Source organism: Callithrix jacchus, chromosome 10, assembly GCF_049354715.1.
Source record: "Callithrix jacchus isolate 240 chromosome 10, calJac240_pri, whole genome shotgun sequence".
In the NCBI taxonomy this organism is placed as follows: Eukaryota; Metazoa; Chordata; class Mammalia; order Primates; family Cebidae; genus Callithrix; species Callithrix jacchus.
This window is the reverse complement of record NC_133511.1, coordinates 108,416,411-108,431,926: the sequence shown is the minus strand read 5'-3', so window position 1 is coordinate 108,431,926 and position 15,516 is coordinate 108,416,411. Positions and strand designations below refer to the sequence as shown.

The window sequence follows — 15,516 nt, the reverse complement described above, 5'->3', positions numbered from 1 at the left end:
TCTCTTCAACCATAAGAACACATAATAGGAAGACCTTAGTTTTTACTACCTGGGAATAAATACTGATTATGTATTTAGGCTATTAAAATTTTTCTTTTTTTTCATATTTTACCCAAATTATTCTAGGAATATCTTCAGAGAGATTATATCATTTTCATATTTGATGAAAAAACTTAGAAACTCTATTCAAGGATAAATGAGTTATGAATCAGGCATATATTCAGGGTAGAGTAGTCTGTTTTTCTTTTTTTTTTTTTGAGACGGAGTTTTGCTCTTGTTACCCAGGCTGGAGTGCAATGGCGCGATCTCAGCTCACCGCAACCTTCACCTCCTGGCTTCAGGCAATTCTCCTGCCTCAGCCTCCCAAGTAGCTGGGATGATAGGCACACGCCACTGTGCCCAGCTAATTTTTCGTATTTTTAGTAGAGACGGGGTTTCGCCATGTTGACCTGTATGGTCTCGATCTCTTGACCTCGTGATCCACCCGCCTCGGCCTCCCAAAGTGCTGGGATTATAGGCGTGGGCCACCGCGCCCGGCCGTAGTCTGTTTTTCTTACTACTACTCAAATATCACTTTCGTAAAATGATTTAAAAAAAAAACACTGCAGGTAAGTATATTCCTGCAAAAGTCAGAAGATCAGGCTTAAAAAAATAAGCTTTTCCTTAAACACAATGACTTCTGTGAAATGTAACAAGCTTCAGCTGCATCTCATGTGCCCAGCTGCCTCACCTCTAATTCTTTGAGGTAGTTAACTGTTGTTTCTTGTCTCATTAATATGACTAGGTCATGAGGATGCTTCAAGTTCATTGGTGAATCCACCTGCAATCAAGAAAGCAAGAAATAAATAAAGCTCAGATTTCATTAATGCTTGTTTGGCTTGATAACATCTGCTTTAGTATGCATTATTTTTCAGTCACCATTGTAATCAGTGTTACTGCTCAGAAAAACTCAAGGAGTATTTCAAAGTGATCACCTGTAAAGGTTATCAAAGGCAATGACAAGTTCAACAGTTGTCCTGTGAAGTCCAACTTGGAAGAACAAGCATTCAGTACATATTCTGACTTGACAGGTGTAAAACAGTAAAGAAGAGAAGTATGTGGCAATGAATGATAAAGTAACTTCTTAAATAATGTTTCATGCCTGCAATAATAAAAAATGAATTGTCTTGTTTTGATATCACTTTTTATATCTGAATAGGCTTGGAAGTGATAAAAGGAAAGTATTAAACATACCTCTTTTTGAAAGCTATTTGTAGAAGTCATAAATCAAAGATAATATAAAATAACCTTGAGATTTATTACTTATAGCTCATGTTCTCTGGATCAACAAATCAAACAATTATGTGGAAGACGTAGGAAAAAATGAACACTCATATACTAGTAGCTGGCTTATAAATGTGTTCTCATTGTTTGGAGTATTATTTCACAACATATATCAAGATGTTACAAGTGCATAACCTTTGACTTAGCAAAACAAACTCTAGGAAACTACCCCATAGAGACTGTTCAATAAGTAGGCAAAGATATACATAAGGATGCTCACGATAACATTTGTAGCTGCAAAAGGAACATTATAAACAACCTAAGTCAATCAATAAAGTGATAGATCCATTCATTGTCCAATGGAATGGGATAGAGGAAAAAATGTTAAAGCTACTGCCAGTGACCAGAGTAAAAGAGCTTTACATAAGGAAGCAGGAGAAAGTCTGCTTAATTTACAACTCTGCCCAGACCTCAAGAGATAGCTATTTAGTACATGACTCTATAGGCATTTTTAAATGAAATGTTTAGGAAAAAAAAAAGTGCGGGGGGGAGGGAAGGAACTGTAGAACTGTGACAGTCCCATTCCAAAATGCCTAACAAAGCTGGGCACAGTGGCTCACAACTGTAATCCAAGAACTTTGGGAGGCCGAGGCACGTGGATCACCCGAGGCCAGAAGTTTGAGACCACCTTAGACAATGTGGTGAAACCTCGTCTCTACTAAATATATAAAATTAAGCCAGGCATGGTGGCACAAGACTGTAGTCCCAGCTACTTGAGGGGCTGAGACAGGGGAATTGCTTGAACTGGGGAGGCAGAGTCTGCAGTGAGCCGAGAGTGCACCACTGCACTCCAGCCTGGGCAACAGAGTAAGACATAGTTTCAAAAAAAAGAAAAACAAAAAACAAAATGCCTAACCAGTCTGTTTACCTGATATTTGAAGAACTGCAAGAAAGAATGCGATAAATGAATATTTACATTTAAAAAAACCTATTGAAAGCATAATCTTAGCTTTAGATTAAAAAGTTACTAGATAACGAAGTTTTATAATATTTTTATAGCATGGGTCTGGTCAACATTCAATTGCGAGGAAGCATTTTTCATTTCCTTGAAGCTTTTAGTTCAGCAAAGATATAATAGCTAGAGGAGGTGTAAAGATAACATTATTAGCAGAAGGAAGGGAGTTCACTAACAGCTGTGTTTCTCTTTTGGAGATGACAGCAAATGGCAAAGATCTTTGCCAGATAAAGGTTGATTGCAGAAGACTTACAGCCTGACATGTTTGCTGAAGTACCTTAGAGTTCTTAAATTTTAAGATGATAACTGCCTTTGGGAAGTTCCAATGTGAATTTCTCTCTTCTCAAATACTTCTAAGATTATCAGAATATGTCTGACAATTTTGTGAATACAGTTATATGCCAAATACGATTTCAGTCAATGGCAGATATGATGGTGGTCTCATGAGATTATAACTATGGTATTTTTTTTGTCTTTTTTTTTTTTGAGATGGACTCTCTGGTTGCCAGGGCTGGAGTGCAGTGGTGTGATCTCGACTCACTGCAACCTCTGCCTTCTGGGTTCAAGCGACTCTTCTGCCTCGGTCTCCCAAGTAGGTGGGGTTACAGGCGCCCGCCACTACGTCCAGCTAATTTTTTGTACTTTTAGTAGAGACAGGGTTTCACCATGTTAGCCAGGCTGGTCTTGCACTCCTGATCTTGTGATTTGCCTGCCTTGGCCTCCCAAAATGCTGGGATTACAGGCGTGAGCTACTGTGCCTGGCCTAATACTGTATTTTTATTGTGCCTTTTCTATGTTTAGATACACAAATACTTACCATTGTGTTACAACTGCTTACAGTACCACAACATGCTGCACAAGTGTGTAGCCCAGGTGTGTAGTAGGCTGTACCATCTAGGTGTGTGTAAATATACTCTACGATGTTTGCACAAGGCTGAAATCACCTGATTCATTTCTTAGAACACAGCCCCATTGTTAAGCAATGTATGACCATATGACAAAATCCATTCAACCAATAAATGTTTATTAAGCTTCTATATTGTACAAGTTTGTAGCCTAGGTGTGTAGTAAGTAGGCTGTACCATCTAGGCACGTGTAAGTATATGCTGTAATGTTTGCACAAGGTTGAAATCACCTGATACATTTCTCAGAACACAGCCCCACTGCTAAGCGATGCATGACCACATTACAAAATCCATTCAACCAATAAATATTCATTAAGCTTCTATAAGACAGGCCCACTATGAGTCAATATTTAGAGTCTATGTACTCCTGTGTCATATACAGCATGTAAAAGAATGGAAATATGACTTCAAAGTCTTTAGCATTGAGAAGAGGCTGCTACAAGCTCAGAAGCAAATAGGTGACAGGAATTAGAGAGAAGTAGGTTAAAAAGGACATAATGAACACACAAGATCTCAAAGGACTTTATGGCTTTTTCACAAAGGATAAAAAAACCCTACAAACTTCCACTGCTGCACAGCACAATAAATGGTGCAAATAATGACCTGAATTGTAAAGAAAAATTGGAATCATTTTCACTTACTTAAGAAGGTGAAGAAATTATGAAAAGTATTTTAGAGAAAAATTTAAACTGCAGGGAAAAACCAATCAGGTATTTGGAAATTAGGCTATATGGAATTCGATTATCCAGAATAACTCATTCACTAAGAGTTCCATGTAAATAAAGTTTCACTGTTACTGTAGCAATTTATTATAATAAAGAAAATGACAAGCCATATAAGGCAATTTGATTTTATTTTCCTTTGAATACATTATATAAGTACAGGTTGAATATTCCTAATCTGAAAATCGGAAATCTGAAATTCTCCAAAATCCGAAACTTTTTGAGTTCATTGGAGCATTTTGGAATTTGCATTTTCAGATTAGGGATATTCAACCTGTATATATATCCAAATATATATAACAGCAGTAAATATTTTACTATCAAATTATTTTTATATGTTATTTGTTGCTTTATTTAATCAAGATATTGTTAATATCTATACCTCCAATCTGGAGCCCTATCTCAACAAATTCAGTAAATTCACATGGTAACATGGAAACATCACTCACTATATGAGGGTAATTACTTCACTGCCAAATCAGATTACGGGTGAACATTTTAAACTTAACCAATCTAAGAGTATAAACATTTTTGATTTTCTACAAAAATAAGTTTGAGTCAATCGCTTTTTACTTATCCTGTATGGCAGAACATGAAATATTTCTATTGTACCATTCATTCAAACTCTCATGTGCTACTTATTTTTCATATATACTGAACACTTTTACCTTTGTTTTAACGATATTCATCTGAGTACATGAAAGCAACATGGGAAACTCACTCTTCTCCAAATAGCAGTTGGGAACTGATGAATATAATCTTACATTACGCCATCCTCATTTAAAATTTTTTCCCTTAAGTCAGAAACTAAGGGCAAAATAATTTTAATATTTTAATTCAGCATTATAGTTATTTAAATATTAAGATAGTATGAAGAAAAACATAAATCAAAATCTTCAAAGCTGCCAAGATTTTACCTCTATGTAAAATCTGAAATAGTTCTGTTTAGTGAGTATTTGTAGTTTTTGCTATCTAATTAAGTCCCTCCTTGGGGCAAAAGTACCTCACTTGCTTCCTTCCCCAGATGGGAAGCCCTTGTCAGAGTATTCCTTTCCCTTGGTCACGGTGATTATTTCTGAGATATTACTCCAGTAAGATCAGATGGTACTAAAGAGACTCTAATCCAGAACTTTTAGCTACTGGTGACTAGCCATCTTGTATCTACATGGGGCCTGAGAATGGGAATGAAGAAGCAAAGAAGCAGAAACAGAAAAATCAATCCTTGTTATAATATTTGAGTCCTGAATCATACTGTACCTGCAGCCCTTAGAATTTGCCCAAACATTCCAATGAGAACTTTACAATACAGAAAGTATTTATGTGTCATTTCTAAACCTCCATCTAAGTCCCTCTGCCTCGGGCATCTTATTATTACTACTGTGGCTCTTTTAAGAGCCTCTGTGCCTTTGCACATGCTGCTTCCTCTACCTGGAATGCACTTCTATCCATGTGCTGTGCATGAAGGCCAAGTGACATTTCTTGTGTGAAGACATCCTTTTCTTGAGCTCCCATAGCACTTTATACACACTTCTGTAATAGCATTTGTTATAGTATTTAATTACTATATGTCTGTCTCTCCAAAACATTTTTTAATATAATCACAGCTGATTTATTTAAATACATATAAGTCATTCAAAATCCAGGTACCAATTTTTGCTACATAGTGGTATCTATTTTTTTCAATTTTTATTTTCAGTTTCGGAGGTACATGTGCACATGTTAAGTGGGTAAATTGTGTCACTGATGTTTGGTGTATAATCTCATTACGCAGGTAGTGAGCACAGTACCTTATAGTTTTTCAACCCTTACCCTACTTCCACCCTTCACCCTCTAATAATCCTCAGTGTCTCTGTTCCCATCTTTATGACCATGAGTACTCAATGTTTAGCTCCCGCTTATAAGAACATGCAGTATTTGGTTTTCTGTTCGTGCATTAATTTGCTTAGGATAATGGCTTCTAGCTAAATCCATGTTATTGCAAAGGACATCATTTCATTCTTTTTTTTTTGTGGCTGCATAGTATTCCATAATGTATATGTACTACATTTTCTTCATTCAGTCCATGGTTAATGGGCATCTATGTTGATTCCATGTCTTTGTTATTGGGACTATCACTGTAATGAACATAGGAGTACACATGTCTTTATGGCAGACAGACTTATTTTCCTTTGGGTATATAATCAGTACAGGAACTGCTGGGTCAAATGGTAGTTCTGACGTAGAACAGAATGTAAAATATTCTATTTTAAGTTCTTTGAGAAGTCTTCACTCGGGCTGAACTAATTTACATTCCCATCAACTGTGTATAATAAGCCTTCTGTTTTCTCTACAGCCTTGCCAACATCTTTTTCTCCTGTCTTTTTAATAATAGTCATTCTGAGTGGTGTAAGACGGTATCTTATTGCAGTTTTCATTTGCACTTCTTTAATAATTAGTGATGTTGAGCATTTTTTCACGTATTTGTTTGCTGCATGTATGTCTTCTTTTGAGAAGTTCCTATTCATGTCATCTGCCCATTTTTTAATGGAGTTGTTTTTTTGCTTGTTAAATTGCTTAAGTTTCTTACAGATTCTGGATATTAGATCTTTGTTGGATGCATAATTTGAGAATATTTTCTCCCATTCTGTAGGTTGTTTACTGTGTTGATAGCTTCTTTGTGCAAAAGCTTTTGAATTAGATCCCACTTGTCAATTTCTGGTTTGTTGCAATTGCTTTTAGGGTCTTAGCCATAAATTCTTTGCCCAGGCCTGTGTACAGAGTATTTCCTGGGTTTTCTGCTAGGATTTTTGTAGTTTTATTTTTTACATTTAAGTCTTTAATCCATCTGCAGTTAATTTCTGTATATGTGAAAGATAGTGATATAGTTTCATACTTCTGTATATGACTAGCCAGTTGTCCTTTCTCACAAAATTATTTTTATGTATTTCTTTTTCTACCCTCAGTATATAACATGCTTTCAGGTACATGTTATGCATTTAACATACTGTTGATTGTTTGAGAACAGTGTCTGATACTCTATCACGTTTATTAGACACTCCAACTTCATCTGCTAAACCATTATCATTCGCTGATGACTATCTGGAAAAAAAGGTAAAGTGGCTAAGCTACCAGAGATCAGAAACAAAATAGGCATCTGACCAGTCTATGACTAGCTGTGTGGCTCTAAACAGATCATCTTCCCTGCCTGGGCTTCTGTTTCTTCATCTATAAACTGAGAGGACATAAGCAAATGATTTCTAAAGTTCATTTTAATTTTCAAATCCTACCTTTATAAAAGATTTAACATTACCATAGAAGTAGCACATTTTTACGAGCCAGACCTATACCCCCGAAATAATCTGATATTCAAATGAATGAATTATCATTCTTTCCATTTACCCATATAAATTTGTACTCTCTCTGGGCAGGGATATTTTCCAAAGCTGTAGCTAAAAGCTTCTTTCAAACTGTCAATTTGTCAAATTAAACCAAGGCTCCAATCAATTAGCAGTGGCTATTTCTAAGCTGCTAAGTTGTTCATTTTGTCACAAGCAAAATCAGCCGTCTTTATCCTTAAGCCACTTAATACTAACAAAATCTTCTTTAAAGTATAAACTAAATATATTTTACTGTAAAACAAACACAGTACCATATAGACAGTATCAAGGAGAAAATAAAAATTACTTGAAATTTCACTATCAGAGATATCTGCTGTTAGATATTTATCATGTCAGGATAACTTCTACATACACACACACACACAGCTTTCTAGATAAATATTTTCACAAAAATAGGATAATATATCTACTATATTATTTCCTTCCTCTCTCTATTCCTCTCTACACTTTGTCAGACTTTCCAGTAAATATAGATCAATGTCAATATTTTTAGTGGTTAATATTATTTACCCAGGTTCCTAACTAAAATTCAGGTTTTTAGTTATTCTCTCTTTTTAGCTATATTACAATGAACATCCGATACTCACTTTTGGCTAGGTGTGGTGGCTCACACCTGTAATCCCAGCACTTTGAGAGGCTGAGGCGGGTAGATCACCGGAAGTTAGGAGTTCAAGACTAGCCTGACCAACACAGTAAAACCCTGTTTCAGCCGGGCGCGGTTGCTCACGCCTATAATCCCAGCACTTTGGGAGGCCGAGGCGGGTGGATCACAAGGTCAAGAGATCGAGACCATCCTGGTCAACATGGTGAAACCCCGTCTCTACTAAAAATACAAAAATTAGCTGAGCATGGTGGCGCAAACCCGTAGCCCCAGCTACTCGGGAGGCTGAGGCAGGAGAATTGGTGGAACCCAGGAGGCGGAGGTTGCGGTGAGCCGAGATTGCACCATCGCCCTCCAGTCTGGGTAACAACAGCGAAACTCTGTCTCAAAAACAAACAAACAAACAACAACAACAAAAAACAAACCCTGTATCTACTGAAAATACAAAAATTATCTGGGTATGGTGGCGCCTGCCTGTAATCCTAGCTACTCGAGAGGCTGAGGCAGGAGGATCACTTGAACCCGGGAGGAGGAAGTTGTAGTGAGCCAAGATCGTGCCACTGCACTCCAGCCTGGGCAACAGAGTGAGACTCTGTCTCAAAACAAACAAACAAACAACAAGAAAAAAACCAAAAAACTTTTTAGACAGCTGTCTGATTATTTCTTTCCTGTAATAGAAAAAGAAAACTGCTAGGCTAAAGGAAATGTACTTTTTTTTGGCATTTTAAAATTTGCAGTTTTTGCTAGCTTTTCACCAGAATAGTTGAATCAACTTAAATTCCTATGGGAATGACTCAATTCCTACACATCCTTAGGAATGCAAAAATAAGGGTGTCTTTCTTTTTTTCTTTCTTTCTTTTCTCTCCTTTCTTTTCTCTTTCTTGTTTAGGATAGCGTCTTGCTCTGTCACCCAAGCTCGAGTGCAGTGATGTGATCATAGCTTTCCATAACTTTGAATGCCTATGCTCAAGCAATCCTCCCACCTCTTCCCTGGAGTAGCTGGGACTACAGGTGAGCTGCTGTGCCAAACCATGAATACATTTTAGTCTCTTCCTTGATCAAATGCATTTATTTTGTGTATGTGATATTGTAAAGTAGATATTTAGTCTTCCACCCCATCTACCTTTCCCTGGCATACAACTTCTAAAATCCTTAGAATCTCCAAAGTGCTGTCTTTTTGTACAGTAGTGAGTTGACTGATGGCTGGCAGACCCTAGGTAGTTTCAGGATGGGGGCAGGTCCCTGTAAAGACTAAGGCATGATTAGGACTTTCAGTCCCACCCCTCAATCTCTGGTGAGGAAAGAGGGGCTGAAGGTTAAGTTGATCACCAATGGCCAACGGTTTACTCAATCATGTCCCTGTAATAAAGCCTCCATAAAACCCCAAAAGGACTGGGCTCAGGAGATTCCAGATAGCTGAACACGTGGAAGTTCCTGGAGAGGGCATGGAAGTTCTACGCCCTTTGCCCCGTATGTCACGCTATGCATCTGTTCATCTGTGTCTTTTGTAATGTAATAAACCAGTAATCGTAAGTAATTTTCCTTGAGTTCTGCAAGTTGCTCTGGCAAATTAATTGAACCCAAAGAGGGAGCTGTGGGAGCCCCAACTTGAAGCTGGTTGGTTAAAGAGGCTGGCACTGAATTGGGTGGGAGGAGTCTTGTGGGACTGAGCTCTTGACCTGTAGGATCTGATGTCATTGCCAGGTAGACAGTGTCTGAACTGAATTGGAAGCCACCTAGCCAGTGTCAGCTGCAGAACTGATTGCTTGCTTGTTCGTGATGTCAGAAACATATTGTAAAAGAACAGTGGGAGAAACTGAGATATTTTTCCATTCACAGTATACTTATAAACAATCTCACCCGCGTGTGATAGTTCACACCTGTAATCTTAGCACTTTGGGAGGCCAGAGAGGGAAGATCATCTGATCTCAGGAATCCATGCCTGCCCTCCCATCTCAGACAACATAGCAGAACCCCATCTCTACAAAAGAATCTTAAAAAGTAGCTGGGTGTGTGGTGGCACGTGCCTGTCCCAGCTACTTGAGAGAGTGAGGTGGGAGAATCACTTGAGGAGTCTGAGGCTGCAGTGAGTCACGACCATGCCACTGCTCTCCAGCCTGGACAACACAGACCCCATCGCAAAACAAAACAAAACAAAACTTGCTGCCTCTCTTTAACTGACAGTTTATATATCATATTTTAAGAATGTAGTTTCCAATTTATATGACTCTAGGTGATTATTCTCTTCTTGTGCCTGTTTTCTGACTTTTTCTGCAGTGAATATGTATTATTTAAATTTATAAAGGGCTTCTTTTTCTTTTAACTCGCTATCCACAGGTCATCTTGTTAATACTGAAACTTTAGAATACTATGTAACATGTTTTATCATTTTTTTTCCTTAAACAAACTGTAATGACAAGTATAAGCTCAGGTCTGAGGCAGAATCTTGTATTTTTCCCTCATGTATTCATTTATAGAGGAAAAAAAAATTCCTCTCACAGATAAGGGGCCAGGTAGAACCCCTCAAAAATGCAAGATCTTTTGTATTTTCTTGCTCCTTACCTTTCTTCCCTCAGATTTTTACCTTTATCACAAATCTAATTCACAGCTATTTTCAAATGATTGCCCAAGGGACCCTTCTGTTTGTGATCCCTGCCAGGCTACTATGGTGGCAAGCAAGGTGAATTTCACATGGACAGAATGAGGCAGGCAGAAAGTCGGCTGCTCCACTTCTCATGGAATTCTCTCTTCAGGATTCAAGTCTAACTATGATGGGCTTGCATATTCTTTGAGGTTTAGAGAAGTACACATTCACAAAATAGTACACATTCACATTCCACTCTTGAGAGGGACGCACATGGGCTTCTGGCTATAACTGTCAAAAAGGAATGCGTAATATAAACAGATCTTTTTCTAGAAACATTTAACTGTATGAGATCAATAAAACTATTATAATGAATGGCCAAGATTTGGAAATATATTTAATTACAACTTTCTGAAGCTAGAGTACTTGTATAGTATTTTTAGGAAACCAGAGGCCAGGTGTGGTGGCTCATGCCTGTAATCCCGGCACTCTGGGAGGCCAAGGCGGAAGAACTCCTGAGGTCAGGAGTTCGAGACCAGCCTCGCCAACATGGTGAAACCCTGTTTCTACTAAAAATATAAAAATTAGCCGGGCGTGTTTGCACACACCTGTGTGTGCAAAAAAAAATAGTCCCAGCTATTCAGGAGGCTGAGGCAGGAGAATCACTTGAACCTGGAAGGCAGAGGCTGCAGTGAACCAAGATTGTACCACTGTATTCCAGCCTGGGTGACAGAGCAAGACTCCAGCTCAAAAAAAAAAAAAAAAAAAAAAAGAAACCAATCACCAGTCTCAATTTTATAGGATATCAAGTCATCAAAGTAAAAAACAAACTTTAAATAAATGAAAATGCTAAATCTTGACTATCATCTGAATTTCCATGGCCTTATATCTCTGTTTTCTAAAGTTTTACCCTCAACTGGATTTATGCTGCACAGTTGTTAGCTAGATTTGAACATTTCTAGTTTTGCCGCTGATTTTATTAAAATATTCATGTCTGTAAATAATCGCCATTCTCCTAATTGATAAGCAAGTTAGTAATCATTTTCAACATGAAACCTCAAATGAGTAACTTCTTACAATAGTGCTACCAGTCCACGTTTTCTAATTCATGTCACCAGGCAGGACACACACAACATAATTAATAAAGTAGAAAATTTGCAACTCCAGAAGGAAGGTTAGTGAAAATCTGGATCAGGGCACAACAATCATGGGTTTTTTCTCCTTTGTATACTTGATTATATCCTTGTAAACACAGAAACGATGTAGTTTTGTTGTCAGAGCTGCTTTATAGGCAACTCAGAAGCGACTCAAATTCCAGCAGCAAGTATGTGTTGAGCACAGCGGTAGGCAGAATGATGGCCCAAGAAAGATGTCCATGTCTTAATCTCTACAACCTGTGAATACATTATGTGGCAAAAGGGAGTTAAGGAATTAAGACTAAGGTTGTTAATCAGATTACATTAATTAAAATAGCATAACCTGGATTACGAGGAGGATCCAATGTAATCCCAAGGATCCCTAAAAGTGGAATAGGGCAGTCAAAGAGAGGGATTTCACTAAGGAGGAATGGTCAGAGAATCAGATTATAAAAAAGGCTTTATGTATCCTTTGGATACTCTTGGGCATTTTCAAACACTCCTGATGCAGGTCTTGAGGACAATTTTGGCAAGATATAAGAAAATAAAATATAATGCATTATTTGAATGAGGTAATTCCACCTCTAAGAATTCAGCTTACAGATACATGCATAGAAACATGAAAAGATATACACATGAGCATGTTCACCTATTACAATATTGTATGTGATAGAAAAAAACTAGAAACAATCTAAATGTCTGTCACTAGAGGACTAATTAAATAAATGATAGAATATCCATATAACACAACACTACGCAGCCTTAAGGAAGGAGGAGGCAGCTTTTTATTTCTGACATCGACAGATGTCTAAGTCTCATTATTAAGTAACTAAAAGTCATGAGGGCTGGGCACAGTGGCCCACACCTGTAATCTCAGCACTTTGGGAGGGTGAGGCTGGCGAATCACTTGAGGTCAGGCGTTCAAGACCAACCTGGCCAACATGGTGAAACCCCTGTCTCTACAAAAATACAAAAAATACCTGGGCATGGTGGCATGTGCCTGTAATCCCAGCTACTCGGGAGGCTGAGGTGGGAGAATGGCTTGAACCTGTGGGGGAAAAGGATTGCAGTAAGCTGAGATCACATCACTGCACTCCAGGCTCAGAAACAGAGTGAGACTCAGTCTAAAAAAACAGTCATGAGACAAAATGTTTTCAGTTGTGTGTTTAAAAAAAAAAAAACTATGTGTTTGTAAACACATAGAAATTTTCAAGAATGTACAAGAAAGGCCGGGCATGGTGGATCCCAGTGCTTTGGGAGGCTGAGGCAGGTGGATCACCTGAGGGCAGGAGTTCAAGACCAGCCTGGCCAACATGGTGAAACCCTGTCTCCACGAAAATACAAAAATTAGCTGGGCATGATGGTGGGTGACTGTAATCCCAGCTACTTGGGGGCTGAGATGAAACAATCTCTTGGGCCACAGAGGTGAAGGTTGCAGTGATCCAAGAGTGCGCCTCTGCACTCCAGTCTGGGTGACAGTGTGAGACTCCACCTCAAAAATAAAATAAAATAAGAATATACAAGGAAAAGTTCATTATGACTGCAGCCAGGAAAAAGTACTGTGGTAGTTACAGAACTTTCATTTTGTAACATGCTGAGTAATTTGGGAAGAAATACTTTTTAATAATAATTATGTATCTTATAGTTTTTAATTCAATCTAAAATTGAAAACACATTAAAAATTTTTTTTAATTTGATGTTTCACAAATAAAACTACAGAAATTTTTCTTATGTTGGTAGCAATGTTTAGAACTGCAGAAAAGAGAACAGGGTGTGGAATCAAAATATCTGAGGCTGAGTTCATGCTTTGAGACTTCCTAGCTACGTGGCATTGGACAATGAGTTTAATCACATTTAGCATAAATTTCTTTATTCAATAGAAAGAAGATCAATACTCACACTTTACTGGGTCTGTATGAAGATAAAATGAGATAATGGGTTAGGCATGGTGGCTCACGCCTGTAATCCCAGCACTTTGGGAGGCTGAGGTGGGAGGACTGCTTGAGGTCAGGAGTTCAAGACCAGCCTGGCCAACATGGTGAAACATAGGCTTAGTTCTCAGATGACTATCATATTACTGAATACTATAAGGATTCATTGAGAAATGTGATAGTCTAGCATGGTATTTACCTAAGCAATAGGCCCAACATAGTATGGTAGATGCTTTCATAACTACTATGAAAGAATTCGGGATACTACGGAAGCAGGCAGAACAGCTAATTCAAATTTGGGCATCACAGAAGCTTCGCTGAGAAAGTGATGTTTATATTATGATGAGTATAAGAGTCAGCTAGACTGGAATGATGGAGGAACACAGTATTTTCGTCCTTACTAAAAATACAAAAAATTAGCCAGGCATGGTGGCGGGTGCCTATAATCCCAGCTACTTGGGAGGCTGAGACAGGAGAAATCACTTGAACCCAGGAGGCAATGGTTGCAGTGAGCAGAGATTGTGCCACTGCACTCCAACCTGGGCAACAGAACAAAACTCCGTCTCAAAAGAAAAAAGAAAAATAAGGCACAGTAAGAATACAGAATAGTAGAAATAGATGCTGTTTTAGGTAAGAGGAGTGAGAAGAAGAGATGACATGTGAAAAGAGACCTGAAAGGAAAGAGGGGCTGAGTCATGATGCCATCTGCAGAGGAAGAAGCAAGGACAAAGGTCCAAAGGCAGAATCAAACTTGGTGGTCTTGAACATCCTGAGGGCTGGTATGGCTGAGGCAGAGCACACCACACCACACAAGGAGGAAAGTGGTGTCTGAGGCTGGAGTAGACAGGGGCCAGGTTCTAGATCTTGCAGGACCTTGTAGGCCATAAGGGAAACTCCAGATTTTCATCTTTAAGTGTGACAAGAAACCACTGAAGATTTTCTGATGTTCTTTGTTTTCCTCCTATCCCAAAAGGAGTACCATGACCAGATTACTTTGGCTGCTCTGGGGATAACAGATCTAGAGGACAAAAGCGGAAGCCAGGAGACCAGGTGGGAACCCACTGCATAGGTTCTGTAAAGAGATGAAGACAGTATTGACTGGAGTTACAGAAACGGAGGTGGAAAGACATGGCCGGATTCAGGAAACATTCTGGAAGAGGCTGAAACCATTCAGTCTGAGGCTGACAGGTTATTGCTAGGATGGGTATGAGATATGAGAGAAAGAGTCAAATAGCAAAATTTTGGACCTGAGCAACTTTGTGAATGGGGGAAGATCAGATATAGTGGGGTAGAAAATCGAGAGTTTAGTTTAGGACATGATGTATCTATGATGTCTATTAGACAGCTAAATGGTGACGTTCAGTAGGCAGCTGGATATGTGAGTCTGAAGTTCAGGGAGAAGTCGAAACTGCAGATAGGATTTGGAAGTCTTTAGAATATAGATGGTATTTTATGCCCTGAGACTGCATAAGATCATCTGGTGAACATATGTACAGAGGGAAGAAAAGGGGCACACCAACATCTAAGACGCATCAAGAAAAGATGAATTCAGCAGAAGAGAATAAGTGAGGGCCAGGGATTGGGAAGAAAAACCAGAAATATGTGGTGGCTCTTCTGCATGTGAATGAATATAAGAGCTATTACAGGTGTAAAGTTGCTTGCTTGCACACTCTTTCTCCCTTATTCAGTGTTTCCTTGGTGTATACCATGTGTCAGCCACTGTTTTAGGTAAGCATGTAAGGAAACAGCTAAATAAGATAATGAAGACAAATGCTGGGCTGCTAAGAACTTAACATTAGTGAGAACTGAGCATAGGCTCTGGGTATCTTGACAAGAGTTGTAGGGGTGAAGGATGAATTGGAGGAGGCTTAAAAGAAAAGGGAGAGAGGAGACTCCGTGAGCACTAATAACTCTTTTGGGGTGTCTGGCTGTAAAGGAGCCACATACACAGAAAAATTCCCCTTTTTTTTGCTTCTGCTATC

The 15,516-nt window shown here is 38.6% G+C and overlaps 1 protein-coding gene across 5 annotated transcripts in view; it reads right to left on the bottom strand.

Moving 5' to 3' along the window:
* The window catches only part of TTC17 (tetratricopeptide repeat domain 17), a 136,848-nt gene that overhangs the window by 111,676 nt on the left and 9,656 nt on the right, over nucleotides 1–15,516 (bottom strand). For all 5 annotated transcript variants that reach the window (XR_013523391.1, XR_013523392.1, XM_009007961.5 and 2 more), the window contains exon 2: nucleotides 731–820. Coding sequence is in view for 3 of the 5 variants with exons in the window: in XM_009007961.5 (XP_009006209.1) it covers nucleotides 731–820 (90 nt within the window). In the remaining 2 variants the exon portion in view is untranslated. The remainder of the gene's footprint in view (nucleotides 1–730; nucleotides 821–15,516) is intronic.